Source organism: Apus apus, chromosome 2 (genome assembly GCF_020740795.1).
Source record: "Apus apus isolate bApuApu2 chromosome 2, bApuApu2.pri.cur, whole genome shotgun sequence".
Classification (NCBI taxonomy): domain Eukaryota; kingdom Metazoa; phylum Chordata; class Aves; order Apodiformes; family Apodidae; genus Apus; species Apus apus.
Window position 1 is genome coordinate 23353557 of NC_067283.1, and position 22805 is coordinate 23376361.

General features: G+C 39.6%; 1 protein-coding gene across 1 annotated transcript in view; it reads left to right on the top strand.

The window, feature by feature from the left end:
• The first annotated feature begins 798 nt into the window (after positions 1 to 798).
• The window catches only part of LOC127381647 (pituitary tumor-transforming gene 1 protein-interacting protein-like), a 28602-nt gene continuing 6595 nt past the window's right edge, over positions 799 to 22805 (top strand). Inside the window, exons 1-6 of the mRNA XM_051612205.1 lie at positions 799 to 939; positions 4142 to 4194; positions 7249 to 7357; positions 11585 to 11693; positions 15247 to 15309; positions 21558 to 21604. Coding sequence (XP_051468165.1) covers positions 816 to 939; positions 4142 to 4194; positions 7249 to 7357; positions 11585 to 11693; positions 15247 to 15309; positions 21558 to 21604 — 505 coding nt within the window. The 5' untranslated portion in view covers positions 799 to 815. The remainder of the gene's footprint in view (positions 940 to 4141; positions 4195 to 7248; positions 7358 to 11584; positions 11694 to 15246; positions 15310 to 21557; positions 21605 to 22805) is intronic.

Below are 22805 nucleotides of genomic sequence, written 5' to 3' on the forward strand. Positions count from 1 at the left end.
AAAAATCCCTACACCCATTACTCAATATTCCTATTCCTGAACATGATCACAGAGAAGCTCAACTATAGGATCATTTAAATAAATAAATGTTGGCTGCCAGAGCACAGCAAAGTATATTGCATCATTGGTCATTAAGGATTGGATTTGGTGCCTAACCACAATTGTCTTGGATCTTTGAGATCAAAGTATCTGATGTGCCCTTACCCTGCCATCTCAGAGGGTTTGGTTTCTCTTATGCCTGTGCCTTATCTTCAGAGAGAGCTACATGCTGCTGCAAGGCCCCCAGAGCCGGGTCACTGTGGAAAACCAGCAACTCCTTATTCTTTTCAAATAGGAAGGCCATGGCAAATTTTCCTATTTGTCTCCACCTCTTTACCGCCCTCTCTGGCCAGGCCTGATCTGGGGACACCTCTTTTCGGCCCGCTGGCTTTGGCGGCCTGCTGGCCACCCTCACCAACAAACCACCACCGGCAGGCGGGAGCCGGGGCCCGCAGCCCCTGCCGCCTCCCCGCCCTCGCCGCAGCTGGACGAGCTCGCACAGCAAGGGAAGGGGAAGCAGAGGGCCAAACCAAAAGAGACAGAAGCCTTGACGGCGGGGAAAGGGCCTGTTGCACAGCAGAAACGAGTCTACCCACGACTCTCACACACACTCACGGTGAAACTCACAACCAGCCCACCGAACCCCTCCCCCACGGCCGCCCCGCCCCGCCCCGCCCCGCTGGCGGCCGTTGGCGCCTGCGCGCGGCCTGTTCCGCCCGGCCCTGTCCCGCCCTGTCCGGCGCGGCCTGTCCCGCCCTGTCCCGCCCGGCGCGGCCATGGGGACGCAGCGCTGGGGGCCGCGGGGGCTGGCGCTGCTGCGGGGCCTGGCGCTGCTGTGCGGCTGTGCCGGCCTGGGGCTGGCGCACCTCGCCGCCACGGCTCCACCGGCACCCGCGCAGGGTAAGGAGGGGCGGGGGGCTGCGAGGAGCCGTTCTCTCCCCGCGGAGGCGCCGGGCAGCGGATGCGGGGCTTTCCCCGGCTGCTTCTCGCCGAAGGCCCCCGCGTGCTCCTGAGCGGGGCGGCGGGGGCGGCGGCAGGAGGGACGGGCAGGGGCCCCCGCTCGCCTGGAGGCCTGCAGGCGCTGGGCGCCGCCCGGGAGCGCCTTCTGGAGAGTCGGCGGAGCTCGGGTTTTGCCTCGGTGCTCGTCCCCCGCCTCGGAGCGGGCTGGTGCTGCGGGGTGGCCGCGGCCCGGCTGCCCTCCTTCGGCACGGCCGCGGCAGGGCAGGCAGCCCGCTCCCGAGCGGCTGGCTCCGAGCGGCCCGCTGGAGGAGGGGGCGGTGGCCCTGGGCTTTGAGGTGCCGGCGGGCCTCTGGTTTTAGGGAGTTCGGCTGCAGGGAGACAGCAAACGCATAGGTTTTCTCTGTCGTGACTAATGGCGAGGCATGTGGCTTAAAAGGAGAAGCTGATGGATGTGCGCTTGCCGTCCTGTTCTCTCAGAATCGTTCATCTCGTAGCTACTTACGGAGAGCAGTTGGTGAAGCTTGGCCTCAAATTTAGTTGCTGTTAGTGGATTTGACCAGAAAGGAGCACATAAGGGTAGTTTGTATTAAATTGGATTATCTCAGGTGGGCGTTGACATGTGTTTTTAGAGCCAGATTTAAAGTGTTTGGTTTCTTTTATGGAAGTCTATTCTCGGAAAGGAAGCATCCAACTTTGTGAGACAGCTTCGCTTGAGGTAGAAGAGAAAGGGAGCTGTCAGTGTTTCTCAGCTGTTAGGGGGGAAGAACAAAAGGTAGACCTGCTAAAAACTACAAGTTAATCAGTTTCTGTCAAGTAGTTCTGACAAAGATAAGCAAAACTAAAGAGTTGGGTTGGAGCCAAAAATCGTGTTGAATTGCGATGGAGTTGCTTATGGCTTCTCTAGGGAAAAAGCTTGTTATTATTGTTCATGTGAATTTAGGAATTTGGCCATGACACTAAGTTGGTTGTTGATATGGAGAAGGATCATGACATTATACAGAAAAATGTGGATGACCTTTAAGGAATAAATATTAGAAATAATGTTAAAGTGAAAAAAGATGGATTGTTATTGACTGGTAGTGTTTTAATCTCAATTTGAAACAGTTGGATGAAAACTAGGGAGGTAGACTTGTTGACTAGTACATGCATCTCGGTTACTGAAGTGAGAAGAGAGAGATGTCAGTTTTATTGTAGTTCTGCAAGACTGGGGGACCTTATTCCTACATCCTGTTAAAGATTCCTCAGTTCAGCACCTGTGTTTGCCAGGGCTGGACTGACATAAAGCAGGGCTGCAAAGGTTGTGTTAATCTGTTTCAGAAAATACCTAGAAGAATGTGGGTTTAATTGCTGGAGCAAAAGTGAGGCTGAGGGGCAGTAAGAGTTCTTGGAGAAAGTACTGTTACGCCAGTAGGAGAGAGCAACTGTTAAAGAACAGTGTTTTCCAGAGAAAGAGGGCAGAGAACAAGTTAAACTAATAAACTATCAATGAGTAATAGAGGTGTTGAAAGGTTTCTGGTTATCTGAGTAGTTGCGCTGTTTTGGTTTGGTGGTGTTTGGGTTGGTTTTTTTTTTGTGTAGTAAGAAGAGCTTTACTACTTTCTCACTGATCTTCAAGCATTGTTGCAGTCTCCAGTCTTCAGTGTGTGCTGCTATAGAGCTTTGTCTTCCTAAAGCAAAAAAAATATCCCTGCATATGCTACAATCATGCACAAATACAGATTGAAAAGGGGAGGGGGAGAAAGCTGTTTTTAAGCCAAACAGAGTTTGATTGTCAGTGCTATTTTATTTTGCCTGTATTTTTGTGGAGGAACAACCTTTGTTCTGTATTTGTGCTACGATACCCTGGTCTGTGACTACATCTAGAAAGTGAGGCCAAACAGGTAATTGATGTGTAGTTAACTTAGTACAATTCTTGTATGTGTGGGCAGCATTCTAGCTGTAAGAAATAAAAAATTTAACAATGGAGTGCATGAACAGTAATATCTTCTTGTTATCTCATGAGAATATAATCTTCATACAACTACAGTGCACTCTGTACAAGGTGTTAAACTAAACTATTTTGTAAAAACTACACCACTTATCAAAGTAATGTCTCCATTGCTTGATAAACCAGGCTTGGTATGTAAAAATTATTTAGCGCTTTATTACATAGTAGGTGATGAATGCTGATGTTACGTGCCACTATAGAAGGGTTATTATATTTGATAAATACTGTTTAAAATACAGCGTGAATTATTGATGGTAGTGGTGCTATGGCTTACATTTATTATTTTTCCCTGATCATAGAGCAGACCCTTGAAATATTAGAGGCAGACTATCAACTTGGTATCTATTTGAAATTAAATAAAAAATAAAAATTGTTTGTGTCTCCCTCATCTGTGAAGTAGTTCATCTAGATCAAGACTATGGTATGGATGTGGTTTTGCAGGCAACAAATCATGTCTATGTTGTGGATAAATAAAACTAGTCTTAAGATGATAAGCATTCAGTACTTCTAAATGAAAGTCATAGTCTTTTGCTGGAATTCTTTGGGAATGTGAACACCAGTAAATACTTTTTTTAGTATAGAAGACGTTTTTTAAAATCCAAATAAAATGAGTTAAGTCCTTCTGCATCACTTGGCTTTTCAAAATTCTGTTAAGAGTTCTTCTTAGAAAATAGCTTTGTGTCTTATATTTGTAAACACTTTTTAAGTGTTATTTGGAGGGCTTTTACCTTTTAAAAACTTTTTTTCCTCCAGAAAAAGGTCAGTATCTATGAAAGGAGGACGAATCCTAGCCAAGGGTTAGCTTTTGCTAGGCTTCCAAAGCTGCAAAAAAAGTATCTAAATTGAAGTATAAAAGTCTTACAACTTCAGCTCTTGGATTGTATCTTCCGTGTTGTCCTTAGAGAAATCAGATTGAAGTTAAAGGTAAGCTTGAATTATTTTCCTAACTATGTCAGAGGTCAAACTGAGGGACTTCGTATCTGTTTGCTACAGAATTAGAATGCATTTACTGAGTTGTTGTTAATTATTTCAGTCAAAATTGTTGCTTGTCTCTAGAAGTAAAAAAATAAAAGGTTAAGTGTTACGTTAAATGCTTCACATTTACTAAGTAAATGTAAATATAACACCTGTGTGTGGTGGTGTTTTTTTTCCTAGCGTGCTCAGAGTTTTCCCAGAGATCTTGTGAAGAATGTCTAAAAAATGTTGCGGTAAGATTTCTAGCATCCTTTTGGTTTATGAGGATTTTGTGGTTTTCTTCAGTTAATATGAAATAAAATTGTTAGGATTTGTTTGGCTGTTTGGTGGGGTTTTGTTTTGTGGTTTTATGGTGAATTGAGTCAAACTACGCTAAGTAAGAGGAAGTCAAGATCAGTCAGTTGAGTATCAGCTCTTATATAAATGGTAGAGTCAACTGATGTGCTGCTTCCCCTCAATCATGCTCAGTGCCAGTGGGCTTTCACTTTGCCAGGGTTGCTCCATGATTTGGTCACTCAGGATACTTCTCTGCTTTGTTTGGAGAGGACCGTGTAGAATCCAGGCTTCCAGTTTCCATGTGTGCTCAGTGCATAGCACAACTGAGTGAGTTGGTATTGCTGCTGGTTTAGGCTCATTCTTGTTTTGCAAGCAGCACTTACTTAACTTTCTGCCTTACAAAAGGGCGTATATGAATCATATATGGCTAAAATGCATTGTGTTTATTGAATGCTAGGAGAACTGGGAAATTAATGTAAATAAAATAGAAATGTCTTTCTCTGGGGCTGCCCCAAGCAGTGCATTTGACTGAGGCTGCCTGGATCTTCACTGGCTGCATCAGACTGTAAGTACTTAAGACTTCCAGGCTGGGTCTTTGTTCTGGTAGCCAAGTGTTTAGATTTCCAGTGATATTACAATAGGGCAGAGATGTAAAACAATAGGATTTTTTTTTTATCCTTTGCTCAAAACTTTTTTAGCTCCACAGTAAGGGTTATTATAAATGTGCAAAAGGTGTTCCTGCAGAGCAGAAGAAACTCTCATATTTAAGGTGAGAGGTTATCTTGAATTCTCACTTCATGCATCACTGAAAAGAAATATTTTGGGAGTCTTTAAGTAACATAAGTTACTGTAAAACTTTTCACTTGAGAATGCAGAGAGATATCTGAACTTATTGTTGAATATTTGTTATGCATTTTTTGTTTTTTTTAATATAAAATATTCCCTTGTATCGATGATGTCATTCTGTGTTGTCAGACCTGTGTATTTTTCATCAGAAACATGATATTGTGTAAAGAACTCTTCATCTTCAAAAGTGTAAAGTAGGAAATGGAAAGTATGGATCATTAAAGTACTAGCACTGTTAAGACTGTCAGTTCAAATAAGTACTGCTGCTGCATGAGCATAGCTTATTAACATGAGAGCTATGTGTTCACCTAATGAGAGAATCCTTTTGCTGTGTTTGTGCACTGAAGACAATAACAGAATTGTAGATATATTATTTTCAAATTCTGCAAAACCAATGACAGTGTCCAGGCTGGTTTTGGTGACAGAATGATGGGTGATTCAGGGCAACTGCTTCAATAGCATCAGTGTTAACCTTGTAGAGAGATGTTTAGACTTGATTCAGTCAATTCACACATTTTTTAAAAGAGAGGCTATAGAACAAAATCATTAGTACTTGTGTGAGCAATAAAAAAGCAAAGGCTTGCTGAAATTACTTGAATTCCCTCAATAGAAAAAAAAAATCAGGTTTTCTTGTTGGTGGTTATAGAAATAGCAGCAACAGATAAGAATGAAAAATTAATGTTTGGTGAATGGACAAAAACAATTGCAAACAAGCCCTAAAATGTAGTAATTTATTTCTGTTAAATAAAATTATAACTCAAAATGCTTAAATTTTGTTTATGATAATTATAATTGGGTTGATCTTTTCTCTTGGTCCTGAGTTGATGAAAACCTGTTTTTTTGTGTTTTTATCAGAAAATTCTGAGTAGTAATTTTGTAGGTACTTTGTTGCATTTAATCTTATTCCTTACAGTATCGTATATTAAAAAATAACACATAAGGGTTTTGATTTGGACTGTTGAATTCTGAAGCTTCAAATACTTGAACACAAAGAAGCATTTATGGCTTTGACTAGATTACCAGGCGTACTAAAATTTTTTACCAGATAATGTGTAAATATCTATTGATTAACATTCTGAATTTCCCCTTCAACTTTTTAACTGCATATAACTGTGTAATACAAAATACGCAAACATTTGTTAATAGGACTACATTTTAAAATCTGTGTGTGTGTGTACAGCCTCAGGATTCTGGAGAATTTTCTGAAGTCTTATTTAACTTTTGAATGGTCAACCAACACACTTTTCCCTTCACCTGTTTGTTTTTGTCATTCTCGTCTTTGTCCTAAAAACAAATATACAGAATCTAAATTCTTGTGGAAAATACATTTTAGGAAATCCAGGCATTAAAAAAAAGAGGCGCTAACAACAGTTATAGGAATCGTTAAATATAGCTAATGTTTTTGGGGAAAGGTGGGAACAATAGTCAGTCATACACATCTTCCTGATTACTGAGGAAGAAGCATTAATTTCATGTTTATAGTTACTATCATATCTTTTAATACTGAGAATATGTCCCTAAAATACATGTAGACTGAAGTAATGATGTTGCACTTTGTTATCTACGTGAGACTACTAAAATAAAGTCAGCAACATCCATCAGAGTGTGACCTTGGTTGCTGCCATACTGTGGAAAGGATGTATGCTTTACCTCTAAATAAAATCTTTTCAGTCTTGATTTTTGGGTTATGTAGATGAAGGTCAAAATTAAGGACAAGTTTCACCCACAGTTGTTTAGTCTTTTTTCTTTTTTTTTCAAACTTGATTTTGACGATGAGTTTGATTTTTAGCATTGGCAGTGAGTCGGTTGAAATATTGTGTGTTACTTCAGCCTCTGCAGCAATCAGTAGCTGTAGTAGGTATTGCCTTTTGGGCTACACGTGTTTTTAATAGTTAGATGGAGTAGTCTCAGTCAAAATGTTACAGTTGGCCTTTCTGTGCTCCCAGTTGTCACCACCGGTATGATAGACGTCATGAGTCATCTAGTTTAGCCTCCTACTCAAACCAGGGTAAATGTTACATTCAAAAAATATTAACAATTACTACTTTAGTCTGCCCCCTGTTAGTCATTATTTTTTAACTGTTAATTCTTATTAAATAGTTGATCCAAAAAAATAAGCATAATTTTTTAAATATAATAGTTTATTGTCTTTTCCTTTTGCACAGTGCCTTTGGTGTTATACCAACAACACTTGCATTGATTACCCTGTAAGAAGTATTATTCCATCATCATCACTATGTTCCCTCTCAAAGGCTCGATGGGGAGTTTGCTGGAGTAAGTACTAATTTTACTTTTGCTGTAGAGAATTATTTATGAGTATCATTAAAATAAGACTGCCACTTACTAGAGCTGTCTCCTGGTAATTTATTTGGAGTAGTGGGGGAAGGAGGCACTGGTTATGATTTGGAACAGTAATCTCGTAACTGTTGCTTACAGACAGTCATTGTCAGGGGCTCTTTGTGAACAGCCAGTGTAGTTACGCTGATCCTGTGGCTTTAAAATATTTAGTACACAGTGAAGTTCTGTTGATGGTAGAGTTTAGACTGGGAATCAGTGTTGTTGCAGTGTTCAAAGTGTTTTGTGTACGTAGTCAAGATTCACCTGTTTCTTAATCCATGCTTCTGGGGTACAAAGAAACAAGGCCATTCTTTTTGACAAAAGGCGACCATTCTTATCTGTTATCATTTCTTAAAATGTTGGATGATATACCTGGATCCACAATTTTTGTAGTATGTTTCAGTGATAGTAGTGAAGTGAAACCAAAAGAAGGGACCCACCCAAAAATTCTTGAATGCTGTTTTTGCTTAAACAAATGAAAAAACGTTGTGGTCTTGGAGTGCTGAAGACAATGCAGTTAAGGTTCAAAAGGAAGCTGCAGTGTGCCACTGTATGTTGTAATACTGTGTCATTTAATTGTTCTTAGGTTTCCTTTTACTTTGCATATTGTATTCCAATATACAGTATAGTGCATATACTGCAATTGGGATGAAATCTTTTGGAGCACTTTTTGTGATACTGTGCATACAGATCTAAATTCAGACTGGACTGGAACAGAGAACAAATAAGACATGGGAAAGTTTGTTGTATGAAGTAAGAGTACAGCTTCAGTGCAGCAAAGAAAGGCTTGCTGCTTACTGTATTTGCTCATGAACACCAGGAGAATAAATGACAAAAAACAGTTGGGAATGAACTATCTGTGACTACTTTAACTGTAAATTAGAGGAAAGTTACCACACATAGAGCAGTGAGATTATGCAATAGTCTGCGTCAGAGTAGCAGAGATAGAAAATTGCTACTAAAATGAAGTGTGCAAGTTTCTGAACACTACCACCTTGTGTAATCCCTGCGAACACAAGGGCTCTGTGCTTTGTTTTGTGAGAGAAAGCATTTATACTTAGACTTTGGGAGTTATTCAGAGCTTCTGCCAACGGCTGAGTACCCACACAGCTACTTGCTCCCTCTCTCCTTCCCCTGGGATGGGGGAAGAAAATAGAACAAAAGCAAGAAAACTAATGGATTGAGATAAAGACAGTATAATAGGTGAAGGAAAAATAGGAAGAGGAAGAAAAAGCAAGCCAAGGAAATTGTTTACCACATCCTACATCAGACTGATTCCCAGCCAGTCCCCAAACAATACTCACCTTGGAAGCCAGATACCCACTTCACTTTCCTTTACCTCAGGTTTTATTGCTGATCAGGGCTTTATATGGTATGGAATATCCCTTTGGCCACTTTGGGTCAGCTGTTCTGGCATTGTCCTTTCCTGACCTCTGCAATCTTTTGGCTACCTCCAGCCCTAGTCGCTGAGGGGAACAGTGGATTAGGGAAAAACATAAAATCTTGATGCTCTTCAGGCCTATTCAGCAACAGCCAAAACAGTGGTGTGTTATCAATACTGTTATAGACAAGTCTACTTGTGTCCAGAAGGCTTGTTAGCTGGATCTTAAAGACAAGTTAGAGGCAACCTGGTAGTGATGCTGTCAAGGTGGCAGCATCTCATCCTTGTTTCTCCTGGGGTGAAGGGGCCTCCCTGCAGGGCAGGGCAAAGACTGGTGGCAGTCGTTGGAACTCAAATGCTGGAAGACTGGAGTGTAGCTGAACCTTCTGTGGAGACTTTAGGTTAGATATTAGAAAGAAATCCTTCAGTGGGAGGGTGGTAAGACACTGAAACAGGAAAGCCCCATCCCTGGAAGTGTTCAAGGGCAGGTTAGATGGGGCTCTGAGCTACCTGCTCTACTGGGAGGTGTCCCTGTCCATGCAGGGGGGTTAGAACTAGATAATCATTCCAACCCAAAGCAGTCTATATTTCTATACCAGCTGCTGTGGAGAAAGTTAACTTGCTGAGCCACACCCAGTGCAGAAATATAGGTCCTTTGGCAAGCAGTCAATATTGGGATCTACTGCTAAGGATGTACTTGGCCATTTACTCCTGCTATAGAAGTGACTTCTTGGGTGCCATTTGAGTTTCTACATTTAACATAGCTTAAACAAAGAATGAGAACTTGGTAATGGAACACATTCTCGGAGAAAAAAGTAAAAGTGGAAAAAGTAAAAAAAATACAAACCCCAAAACAACAATAAAAACCATTATGCAGATATGCAATTATTATTGTTGTTGTTGTTGTTGTTATTATTATTATTATTATTATTATTATTACCAATTACATGCAGCAGCATGCCATGGCATGGGTAGTCTTATTGAGACTGTCCCCTTTGGACACAGCAGGAAAATTAATTAATTTGTGAGTGAGGTTATGGTGATGTTTTTTCTTTTTGCAAATAAAATGGAGATGCGTATTGGCTCAGTGTTGCTGAAAATGAAGGTGAGTATTGCAGCTCTCAAAGTCAAAAACAAATCACTAGCTTCCAGTTAGAATTTTATCTGGAATGAGACATATTGACAGATTATTAACCAACAGTGAAGAAAAAAGAATGGTATAGAAGCAATACAATACAAAGTAGCCGAATTGTATTCGTTTTTCATGAATAATAAGCAAATGATATAGTGAAGATGGGAATGCAGACTGAAAACTGGTGATCTTTTTCTGCGCTTAGATGCAAGTTCAAAATATATTTTTTGCTTCAGTTAAATAGTATACTTTAAAAAAAATAAAGATTAAAACAATTGTTTTTGTTTTACTTCAGTAAATGAAGTGTATTTAATTGCTTGTAACTTTTTGGCAAGTAACAGAATGAGAAATGTGGTATGCTGAAATGGGTTACTTTGATAATTTACGTGTTTTGAGTTGTGTATTGTTAACAAGAAACTATGTATGGATCTGTAATATAATTTACTAGTTACAGTTTATAACAAAAAGTGTTTGCTGGAGTCAAGTCCTTGGCAAGATCTGTGAAGGATGTGCCTTGATGAGGCTTGAGTTGGTGAGACTGGTGGAGAAGTAACAGACTGTGACTCATGCATGTGGTCAGAGAGGACAGACCCTCTGCACTTCACTTGCTTAATTTGACTGTCCTATGTGATAAGTACCCTGAAGCAGTAAAAAGTGCATGTGCAACTATTTTGTATTCCTACAGCTGAAGCTATTCCTGAAGCTATTCAGAGGGATTTATGTGGGAGAAGGGAGAAGAGGTAGCTTTACTGCCTCCTTCCCCCATCATGCTTTAAAATGGACAATGTGGGGAGTATGTGGGGAGAGGTGTCTAGTTAATATCTCTGTTACAACTTTGAATAATTTCATTTTGTCCTTCATTAGATCCCTTAAATAACTCCTCAAAGTTGTGTCTATAGCTTTGCTTATATCATCCCCATTTGCTTTCTTCTTGGGCCACACTGTCTTCTAGCACCACAGGTTTCTGTTTTTTTTAGTGCAGTCCTGTCCTGGTTCAGACAGCGTACAGTTATTACAGTGTATGCTGTTAAAATAACACCCCCAGCCCCATTTCTTAAGTGCTATTTGGACAGGGATGATGACTTTGGGCGTAGATGATGTCTTAGGAAGTTTTATGGAGAGTTTTATATCAGTTCCTTCAGCTGGACTAGATGACCTTTAAAGGTCCGTTCCAACTCTATACATTCTATGATTCTGTGAAATCCTCTGACATTGTCATCTTATTTAATTTTGTTCTTTATCTAACTGCTGCATGTAATGTGTGTACACTGCTGCTGTATCTAGGACTCTTGTGCTGTACACTCAGTAAGGTTGTGACTCGGAGGGCAGAACTGTGAAATCACACTAGTAAATATATATAATAAAAGGTATTGCAGGATGACTTTTTATAATTTGATGTATGTAAAGAGCAATTTTACATAATGTCTGTCCAATGTAGATTATGCATAATAGCAAAATTTGAATGCGATTATAAAATTGAGTTTTAACTGGCATAGTTACACAGAATTGTGGTTTTGGTTGTTTTTTGGTTGTTTTGTTTGGGTTTTTTTTGCATACAGACATGAAAAATGCTTGGAAAGGAGGGGAAGAATTATCAGAACGACATGTTAATGCTGGAGTCTAACAAGTTGATTATATTCATATTTTTCAGTAAACTTTGAGGCTTTAATTATTGCGATAACTGTAGTAGCTGGGCTCACTCTGGTGTCCATAGCAGTCTGTTGCTGTTACTGCTGTTACTGCAGAAGGCGTTCCAGGAGGTAAATACATACATTTGTTTCCTTTACTAACTTTATGTGCTGGTCTTCCCTGCCTATAATTTTTACTGTCCAGTATATGAAGAATCTTTTTGTTTGGAAGCAATTTTGGTCACTTTGCTTTGTTTGTTCTAGAGAAACAACAAAAAAAGAGGTGTTAGTGACAGGCAGTATGACACTAGAAATTATGCTAGAATGGCACTGAAGTAACATTATTTGTGGTAGTGTCACAGATGCGTTCTTTAAGTAAGCTATTGCTTTGCACTTCTACATTTTGCACATCCTTATTAAGGTTGGACATTAAATATTTCAATGGCCAAAAAACTACATACTGTTTGTGATACCAGAACAAATAATTTATTTCAAGGCAAGCTCATGGTACAGTAAAAAGGGACCAGATGGGTTACAAGTAACTGAGCATCAATGTCCTATAACACTTGTTATCCATCCTTCAGAGTTTGCTCTAGGATCTGCCAGCAGACAGTCAGTGTCTGATTATCTGTCTTTGCCAATTTAACAAAATATTCTAAACGTAAGATGATATTTTTTTTTGTTCTAGGATACTAAGAGTGACTTAGTTGTTTTCAAGTAAAGTAATACTGCAAAAATTTAATGTTTATTTGAACTTGGAGAACTTGTAGAACTTTTTTTTTTTACTGGCTTCTCTCATTGGCTAATAACCTCCAAAGAGAGGGAAGCAGTTGATGAGTAGTCAAAATGGATGTCAGTTCTCCCATGTGAAGGGATTAGTGCTTATTCCCTAATAAAACAACTGGAAAGTCTTGTTCATTGGGACAGCACAGTATACTTCATTCTATCACTGAAGTTTCAGAGTTCAGGTTTCTGGGCAGTGTAATTTCAGCTAGTTATGTTCTTTTTGTCCTTCAGTTCTTCTCATGTGAGCAAAATGTGGCTCTTATTTCTCATCTGAAATAATTTCTATACTACTTCAAGTACCTGGAATTCATTGTTCTTGTTTAAGGGTTGTTGGTTTTTTAGAGAGCTTATTCAGCTGTACAGTATTTAGTGCTGACCTTCAAGCCAGAGAAATATGGTACATCTGTGGCTTTAAGAAAAAAAGAAAATCACTGTAAATAAGATGTCATTCCATTCTTTTTTTTCCCTGAGGAAGATGCATGCACCTGTTCTGCCTGTAGATTGGTCCACCATACGTGTGTCCTACTGCAAAAATTGAAGCCCTGTGCTGCCTTGAAGATACATAGAACTGTGTTAGATTTTATGTAAGATCTGCCAACATCCTCTGCAGAAGAACTGAGTAGACCCCCGTGGCTGACACGCCAACAAATAAAGTTTGATTCCTGTGAAAAGAGAGATTTGTGTCAGACTTCAGTTTCAGTAACTAAGTTGTCAATCAGTACTGTAACGTGTAATTCGAAAAGTAGAAGGTTATACGAGAGTCATCTTATGCTAGGACTCCAAAGCTGTCAAGCTTAATCTTTTGACACCTAGAGGATTTAAAGGTCTTGTCAGAGTGCGGTCCGGCTTATTTCAGGAGGATTCGGAATGTATTATTACACAGAAGCCTGATGTATTACTGGCTTTAAACCCACTGATTCTCAGCAGGAATTCCTTTGCTGTCTGCTTCTTCAGTTTTGGGGACTCCTTTTCCACAAAAGAAACTTTTTTAATTAATTGGAAGAAGAAAAATTAGTAGACATGTAGTATTAAATCTGCTTGACTGACTTCTTAGATGTATCATCTCAGATGTCGTGTAACCTTGTTTTGCAGGAGTGTCAGTATTCCTTCTGGGAGTTTTAAGCTGTGAGATTTCAGTGATTAAGAAGCCAGCACTTATGTTTTCCTTGGATGCAGAGAAGACTTGCATGTTGCATGAGTCCCCACATCAGTACATAGCTGGCACACCTGAGTCCATCCATACCACAGGAATCCTAGGACTTTTGGTGCATTGTTTCAGTTCCTTATTTTTATTTCATGTTTGGACTATAAGCGTCTGGTTCCGTACGCTTGAAAGATAGGTTCTCCTGAACTACTTCAGTTTAACAACCACTTTTTTATTTGTGTAATTTCAGACTTTCTGAATTTTGAAGAAAAACTCAGTTCGTTCTAGAAGTTAAAAGATATTTGATGCCTTTTTAATTATAGGGAAGAAATGTATTTTTTGAATCGTATACTAGCATTTATTTGATGGTTTTGTATTTTGTAACACCGATGTTAAGTGAGATTACTACATAGTTGTAAGACACTGAAATCTCCAATAAAGTAATTTGAGTGAAGTGCCCAAGTATCGGAGATGCTAGTCTACCTGGATATGCTAGTGCCAAGAATTTATTAGTTTTACAAAAGGGTTTAACATTGTTTTCCTGTAAAGGTGACCTGTTGCATCTGTTTCCTGCTGCTAAACTTCCGCAAGATTTTTCTAATTCTTTATGTGGAAACAAAAAAGGAGGAAGTAGAAAATTTGTATGTAAAGTGTTACATGAATTCTGAATTGTATACAAGTTACAAAGATGTTTGAAGAGACGTATGGCCTGGTTTAGCATATAGAAAAACTGAGTTCACAGGCACCAGAACTGGAAATCTGAATTTTTTCTATTAAAACATTGGATGTGCTATAATTAACCACTGGATGTCACTCTTGCTTAACTTGTATGTTGGTTGCTGCAGATGTATGATATTACAACTGTCAATTTCTCTTTTAACAGGTGTATTAGTATTGCAAACATTCATATTGAACATCTTCAGATTGTGCATTCAGTTTTGAAAAATGATTAACACTTGGGGAAATATGGCAGGTGTCCAGGTTTCAGGCTACATGAATCCTGAAAAATTGTCATGAATTCTGTCAGAAAAAATAAGAAATTGATAAATATTGTTTAGCATTTGCTTTGGAGTTCTGGAATTCTTACATGATTTATCTAACAGTTAGGTGAAGCTGAGCCTTCTCCAAAGCAGATCACAAAGCTTAAGTGCCTGCATTCTTAGAGCATATCTGTACATGCATGGCTCAGATGTACCATGTAGGCTCAGCATTTCCCAGAATCACACAGCTGATGCACTCAGGTAAATCTTTGCACATTCCAGAACAGGGAAGGCAGCTGCCATAGCAGTTCATGCAGGCCTCTTTCCTGGGGGCAGTTTGAGATTGGATAGTGATGGTTGTTGGAAAGATAAATTGTTCTGGCATCAAAGGCTTATGAGCCATTAATCTTCTTCCAGGGGGCAACAATGGACGTAACTGTGCATGTTTGGTACTCTTGCTCTAAAATGGGGTATGAGACATAGGGAAAATGACAAGTAGGAACAGTCTTGTGGAGCAGTCTGCCACCTGTTCCTAAGGGCCTTTAAATCGTACTATGAAGTCTGAAGGGGACATTACTACAGTGAGTGAAGTATTTGGGTAATATAAAAGGATAATTCTACAAATTTGTCAGTTACACTAATTCAGCAATGAAATTTTACATGACGGTGGAGAAGTATCTCAAGTAAGACTATAAATCCTTTTTAAAAATAAGTTGAATGACTAAATGGTGATTGCCCAACAGTGAAATTGCTTTCCTCCTCTTTGTTTTTCTAGTAGACCAGATGAAGAACAGCTAGCTAGAAAGAGAGAAGAACGAAAACTACAGTCTCTTCAGAGGTAAGTCTTGATAGCTTGATATATAGCTATACACTTCCTGGTGATACAGGAGTTTTCTGCCCCTCTAAGGAATACATGGAGTGCTAAACAAAGAGGCATTGTGGAGTTAGACATGACAATGTCAGGTTTTTACAAAATGGGGCTTATTGTGAGATTTGCAAACTGATTAGGAGGCTGTATTTCCATAAGTGAACAGTCATGCTTGCTGTGGCAGGTAGTAGGAGTGCTCTGTGCCAGTGAACAGCAAACAGGAGAGATGTGTTTGAAGTCTTGTCTAGTCTCTCCTGGACTGATGCCTGCCTGTGGTATGCGTTAATGCCTAAGTGAGTCTGGGGTTCAGAGGTGAAATACACTTTTTGTATTCATTTGGTAAATTTTTTTTTTTTTTAAACCTGCCTGGGAAAGCAAAGGAGTTGTTAGCAAGATAGCTGCTAGAAATTTTGCTCACGAATTGGAAAACTTTGGCTCACATCTCATTCCAGACTTAATTCTATATCTCCATCCTTCTTGTTAAAGCTGTAGCACAGTGTAGAAAGAAGTGCAAGAGTCAGCAGTGATACAGCGCTTCTCAGTGAGAACAGCATTCCTTCAGATACAGGTTTTGAACTTAGTTTTCCAGTGACTCTTCATGGTTTACATATTATTCTTTAAATAAACAATTTTTCTAGGTAGGACCATAATACCTGGTACAAGCCTGATGTGCCTTTTGAATCATAGCTTCCTTTCATGATCTTTATTTTGGAGATTCAAATGTATTAGCTTCAGCAAGATGAGAAGAGTCATAACCAAATTAATGTTAGGCTTGGAACTGTTGGGTGTGAGTTTGAATCCCCACAGAATGCCAAGGAAGTTGATCTTAGGTTTGTCACTTCCTGGTTATGCTCTTGAGATATTTGGTTGCCAGTTAACAGGTGGGCACCTTCACTGCCTTGTTCACGTTTGCCTTTTTGTTGTGAACTTAGATGGGTTGTTAATATGAGGAGGAGCTGTAGGGAGCAAGGCATGCTTCCAGCTGAGACCCCATGTGGAACTTTTGCATGAAGACATTGTTTCTCTATTAAAATGTTCATAAGATGACAAGGCAGGTAGGCGAATGTGCTCAGTTTGGTCAAAGATATGTTTCTGTAGCTGAGCTAAAATTACTGTTTTGAAAGTGTATATTAAGTGTAACGGCACCACTATTTTAACCCTTTAGTTTGTGTGTAAGGGCATGCTACTTCTGATGTAACTGTGAGCTGCTGATGCAAAGAGCATTCTTACTTTCCTTTCTTGCCCAAGACACAACATTCCTTACCTATATGCTGTGCCAAATTTGTCTTTCAGAAAGCTATTCACATTTCTGTGTGGACTTGCAGCTTTTTATTCTGTTGAGTGCATTCAGTGAACAGTCTCAGCATCTGTCTGTAAGATTGGTGGGATCCATAGGATGCAAAGACAGCATGAATCTATATGGGAGGAAAGCAAAGAAAGTGTTTACTTGGGGACAGAGTAGAAAGTACTTTCTCTTTCACCATTGAAGGTAGTGTCAAACTTACTAAAGAAGAGAGTGGATGCAAATTTGTTTTTGTAAACTTGATTTGTGAGCTGAAAGCATCATACTTGAATGTGCACAGAAGGATAAGAAATAGGTAGCCATTTCAGGAAGTATGCTTACGTGTTGTATCACAGAGTTTCTCAGATAAGTGATGTTGAAGACTTGGAATTGATCGGAAAAAAAGTAAATTTTCTACCTGTTAATCCACTTGCAGCTAGACAGAGCACAATAGGGAGAGTCCTAACATGAACATGTTATTTTTATTGTGATGTTTTTATTCCTTTCTGAGGACAAGGGATCCTGTGAGGAATATCGACATCTTGTTGAATGCCAAAACTATATGCTTTGTTGTAGTGAAATGTATATCACTTGTATTATGCTACATTGTTCAGATAAATAGTATTTAGCTATGCATATTGTAAAGCGAAGGCTCATGACCATGCCCTGCATAGGGGATGATTGCACACCGTAACCTTTCTGCTGTGGTTTGTCTGTCAGCTTTAAATTCTTGGTACAGTTAACCTGTCTTGATACTTCTGAAGTGTAGGGTCTGCTGTGCCTAGGAACAGGGATTGCTGGGAGTGACTGCTGTGCCAGAATGATTGCTGCAGCTTTAGACCAGCAACCATCTTAACTTCTCAGGAATGTGTCTGTGATACAGAAACTGTTCAAATTGCAGGAGTGAGCTTAGCAGCAGCCCTGGGGTATTTCCTGTTATCTAAACTTGCATACCTGTTGTGTCTGTCACTGGGGCATCATGGGAAAACACAAGGAGCAGCTTGCTTCCAGCAACCAGAACACCTCACCCTACCTGCCACTTGCTTCTTCTAATTCCTTAGGAGGATGAATTGTTAGCAGCAGGCTGTAGAACAGATTAATAGTCTCAACAAGCCATTTTTTGTTAGCAAACTGCAGAGGAAAACACTGTATTGTAACATGTGGTCTTTCCTTTCCACAACCTGCAAAGTTTTCACATAGTTTCTGAAAATAGCTGGATAGATATTTAGACTAATAGCATAACAGGAAAATAGGCACAGCATTGGTCTTTTATCTGTGTTTTTTCTTGACACCTTGCTTTGTTGTCTTTTTTCTGTGGGATACAGCTACTTCATATACAGCTGTTCAGATCAGTTGGCAATGAAGAACAGGACTAGCTTGAGCTTTATTTAATAATGCCATTAGTGAAGAGTAAAAACAAGTAAGGAGGCCCAAGTTGCAAAGTGTGACTTTTGCAAGCTTCAAGATAATTGCAGCACTTAGTATTTTCTGGCTTTTCAGGTATGGAGTAAAAGTCTGCTTTGTAATTTTAAAATGTGTTTGTGTTAAAATTCAGTTTATTACAGATACGTAGGAAGTGTCTTTTTGGAATACCTGGATGTCTGTTAGAATTAAGAGTACGGGTAATTACATTGGCCCTCGGATTGTCTTCACAAGGATGAAGCTACTTGTCACTTCACTGAGAAGGCTAAAAATTACTGTAGAGTTTACACTTACAGTGAGGGGCAGGAGGAGAAAGAAACCTGGAGTTCAGTTTTTGACTAATACTGAAGGAACATAAGTATCTTCTTGCATAGTATTAGTCCTTTCTTTGACTTCATGTCATATCTAACATGAAAAATAATTTTTAGACATAGCATCAAGTAGTGAGTCTTTTTCTGTACGGTTAATTATTTACAGCTGGAAATACATGATACATTTATATGTTATATTTATACAATTTGTAAACAGTTTTATATGTTAGAATTTGATAAACTAATGAAAAGCACTGAGATCTTGAATGAGATAAACTACCAAGTGTAATTTGGTGTTGTGCTGGCAAGGGAGAATGAGGAGGGGAGGCAGGGAAAGAGAGGATTGTAGTTCATTTGTGAAGAACCAAGTATGGAAAACTATGATGTGAATTGTTAGTATTAGGAAAAAACACTGTCTTGGCTTAAAGCAGTGGGGACAACTTGTGTGAAGAGCCAAGGATTAAGCATACAGAAGATTAAATAACAGCAACGGTATTAAGAAACAGAACCCACTTGGAAGACTGTAAAGTGATTTCAGTTGCCCAGAAAGCCAACTGTATCCTGGGCTGCATCAAAAGAAGCATGACCAGCAGATCAAGGGAGGTGTTTCTCCCCCTCTACTCTGCTCTTGTGAGACCCCACCTGGAGTACTGTGTCCAGTTCTGGAGCCCCCAATACAGGATGGACATAGAGGTCTTGAAGCAAGGCTAGAGAAGGGCCACAAAAATGATCAGAGGGCTGAAGCACTTCTCCTGTGAAGACAGGCTGAGAGAGTAGGGGTTGTTCAGCCTGGAGACGAGAAGGCTCCAGGGAGACCTTACAGCAGCCTTCCAGTACCTGAAGGGGCCCTACAAGAAAGCTGTGGGGGGACTTTTTACAAGGGCTTGTAGGGACAGGACGAGGGGTAATGGTTTTAAGCAGGAAGAGAGTAGATGTAGGTTAGACCTCAGGAAGAAATTCTTTAGTGTGAGGGTTGGTGAGACACTGGCACAGGTTGTCTAGGGAGGTCATGGGTGCCCCCTCCCTGGAAGTGTTCGAGGCCAAGTTGGATGGGGCTTTGAGCAGCCTGGTTTAGTAGGAGGCATCCCTGCCTATGGCAGATGGGTTGGAGCTAGATGATCTTCAAGGTCCTTTCCAATCCAAAGCATTCTATAATGTAAGATGTGAACGGTGTGGTAAACCACTTCTGGGTGGCTGGTTCAGTGACTGCCTCTTCAGAATTGACAGATTCCTCTCAGTTGTTGTATACCTAAGCTTTATTTACTGTACACATATTTGGTCATGAGTGATATGGTATAGTCATGACTGCCTGTCATAATTTGAATGTTTAAAAAATATTGATGATTTTACCCTTCAAACTTAAAACAATGTAATTATTTTTAGATGTTTGGTTTGTTTTGAATATCCTAGGGAAGTGTTGTAAACTGTTTCTGAGGTTTAAAACTTATGTAGCCTGTTTTGTTTTGTTTTTCCCCACCCATCCTTTTCTTACCCTTCTGACACAGATGCTTAGTGCTTTCTGTGTTCAGGGCAGATTCAGACTACTGAAGTACTGAGGTTTTGGTTGAAAACGCAGTGGTGAGTCTCCGTTATTTCAGACAAGGTTTGCAAAACAGCAAGAAACATGCCATTAGCGCCACCAGTAAAAATCCTGCATTGAGATCACATAATATCACATGGAAACTGGACAAAAATGAGTGGCTTCATACAGGAGAAGGCTACTCTAAGCAGGACCTCTATTTTCTTTCTAGCCTCATATAATGTCTTCCTCTTATGCAACACAGAAAGCAGGAATTTTGAGGTCAGGTTACCCTCAATAAGTAAACTTGACTCCTTCCTGTTACCTTTCTCTCGTTCCTGACTTTGCTCCTCTACATGAATTTCATTTCATCACCCTGATTCCCCTCAGGAGAGCCTGCTCCTGTGGTTTGGCCAGGTTCTTTGTTTTCTGTGCTACGTCAGCTTAACAGTGGAAAGGGATGTAAGGGAGATAAGGCACCTCGGGGAAATAGTAGGAGAAGATTTTCAGACAGTTTGTCTTGTTGGGTTTTCTCATTGTGATTTATGTTCATGCTCTCCAAAAGTGTAGTTGCAGGGAAAGGCCAGTTCAGCCCTTCAGCTCTGTAGGAAGCAGGATAATTGCTTCTGGACACACAGGACCTGATTAGCAGTAGGAATTGTATGGAGGTGGAATATGCATAGGGCAGATGGGATCTTTGGTGAATTGAGCTGTGAGTGCTTAACAGATTTTTGCTGAATATGTGCAAATTAGAATTGGGAGAAAGTAACAACTTGTCTAACCAGGTTGAATTTTGATAGAGGCAACAAACAGTGCATTTTTTCAATGTTGGAGGAGCATGGTTGTGCCAAATTCAGCATCCTTTTCTCAAAAAAAATATAAATCCTGGATCATCCTAGTGAAACAGTTGTGTGGGAGCTTTGTTTTTAGTTTTTAAACTAAGCAAAACAGGTGATCCCTTTGAAATATAGGAAAATTACTGAGGAATGATGGGATGATTTCCATTTAAAATTCCTGCATTTTTTCCCCCTTTGGCAAAGGTGAGGAAGAAGTAATTGACTTGTCAATTGGTTTAGGTGAAAAATTAAAGTTTGTCAATATTAGATACTATCATTAAAACTGTCTTGTGGTTAGACAGCACAACTAGAGGCATCCAGTTTTTCTGATAGCACAGTAGCAATTTATTCTCTGCATGGGTGCCATGCTGGATTTTAGAAAAAAGTAGTTTTCACTTATATTTGTTCTATTGCTTAAACAAAACAGTAAGGCACGTTTTATCCTTTTAAAATTATGATATTGAATTAGGATTCTGCAGCACACTTTTCGCAGCTAAGTTTTACAGTTATCCTCCCTACTGGAAAGCATTATGGAATCTTCCAATATTGTGCCTTGCTTCTTATATGTGTATATGTGTACATGTATGTGGGTGTATTTTATGCTTGCAAGTGTATCTTACTTAGGCGTTATTTATTAGTGAGAAGTTATAGAGACTCTTACAGATAGATCAAGTGTATATAGAAAGAGAAGAGAAAATTTATATATGTGATTTGATTTTGTTGTTTTTGAAAATGGTAATTTAAATTTAAAATTTAAATTTAAAAATGCTGTTACCTTTCAGATGTAGTTATTAAACTGCTTACAGCTCAAAATACTCTGAATGTTCTTCTGTCTTTATTTGTTGCAGGAAACATGAAAGAAAACTGAAGCATGATGAAATACGCAAGAAGTATGGTATGTGGTAATATTAATTTAACACTCAGTATCTAAATGGATTAGTTTTTCATAATTATTATTAAAATTCATAGCAGAAACAAACTGGTTTAAGAGCAGCAGAACTAATCAAGCCCAGTTTCCTACCAATGCATGTCTTCTGTCACCTGGACACCTGATCTCATCACTATGATGCTCCTGTTCTCTTCCTGCACTGACTCTTCCTCTGGGCAAGAGACAATGTGCGGGATGGAGTGTGTGCTTGGGGTGGGCATTTAACTATATCGTCTCTCCCTGTATAAGAGTACTGATTTTGGGGTTGGCTTGTTCTTTCTCCAAAGTGATAAACCAATCTAGTTGAAAACGGCTAGTAGGCTCATAGTTATTGAAGGAGGCCAGACTGACTAGTAGATAGCAAGCTTTTTAAATCAAGCTTAAAAAAGAGTATGGAGGATGCAGTCTAAGGCAGAGTTTAAGGTGTTTTTTTGTTTGTTTTTAAGTGGAGCTGTGATCCAGTAAGAGATGAATGTTCCAAGAGTGTAGGACCTGCTGTGTTGTGTAGGAGGCTCTTATTATCTAGGCTTGTCAGCGCTTCCACTTTTCATTTGATTTATTCATAGGGTTAATAGTACTGTGTATTCAGAGACAGATATGCTAAAACTATGCTGCACTTTTTATTATGCAAATTGCACTAATGTCAGAGAAGGTGATTCTAGGTGTCTGAACAGTCACTCAAAACTGAATTTTCATTCTCAGTTAAGCTGATTGGCAGAGTCTGGAAATGCCTTTATGAATCTGCAGCCTGCCCTTTGGCTGATGCAGAAGTGATACAGACAAACTCTGTAGGGAATTCTCTGCCTGGGGAACATTAGCAAAAGTATGCTCCTTTGCTGGAAAGGAAGAATTCACTGTGAAGCTTAGGCTGCAGGAAGAAGAGTGTTGTAGAAACAAGAAGTAATTTCTGTTGTACATCAGTCATGAACTTCAGTCCTGTCGTATTTTATAGGATAATTGACCCTGTATCCCAATCACAATTCAGTTTCAAGAGGTTTGTTTAAGTGATTGACAACAATAGTCCAGATTTTAACAAATCCAAGCAGCACCATAAAACACACTTCTAATGTTTGTTTCTCCTCAGAAAAGACTCCAGAGTCAATCTCAACAAGTTTGGGTCATTGGGGTCCATCTAGCAAAGGATTTAAGACCAGTGGCTGTGTCTCCA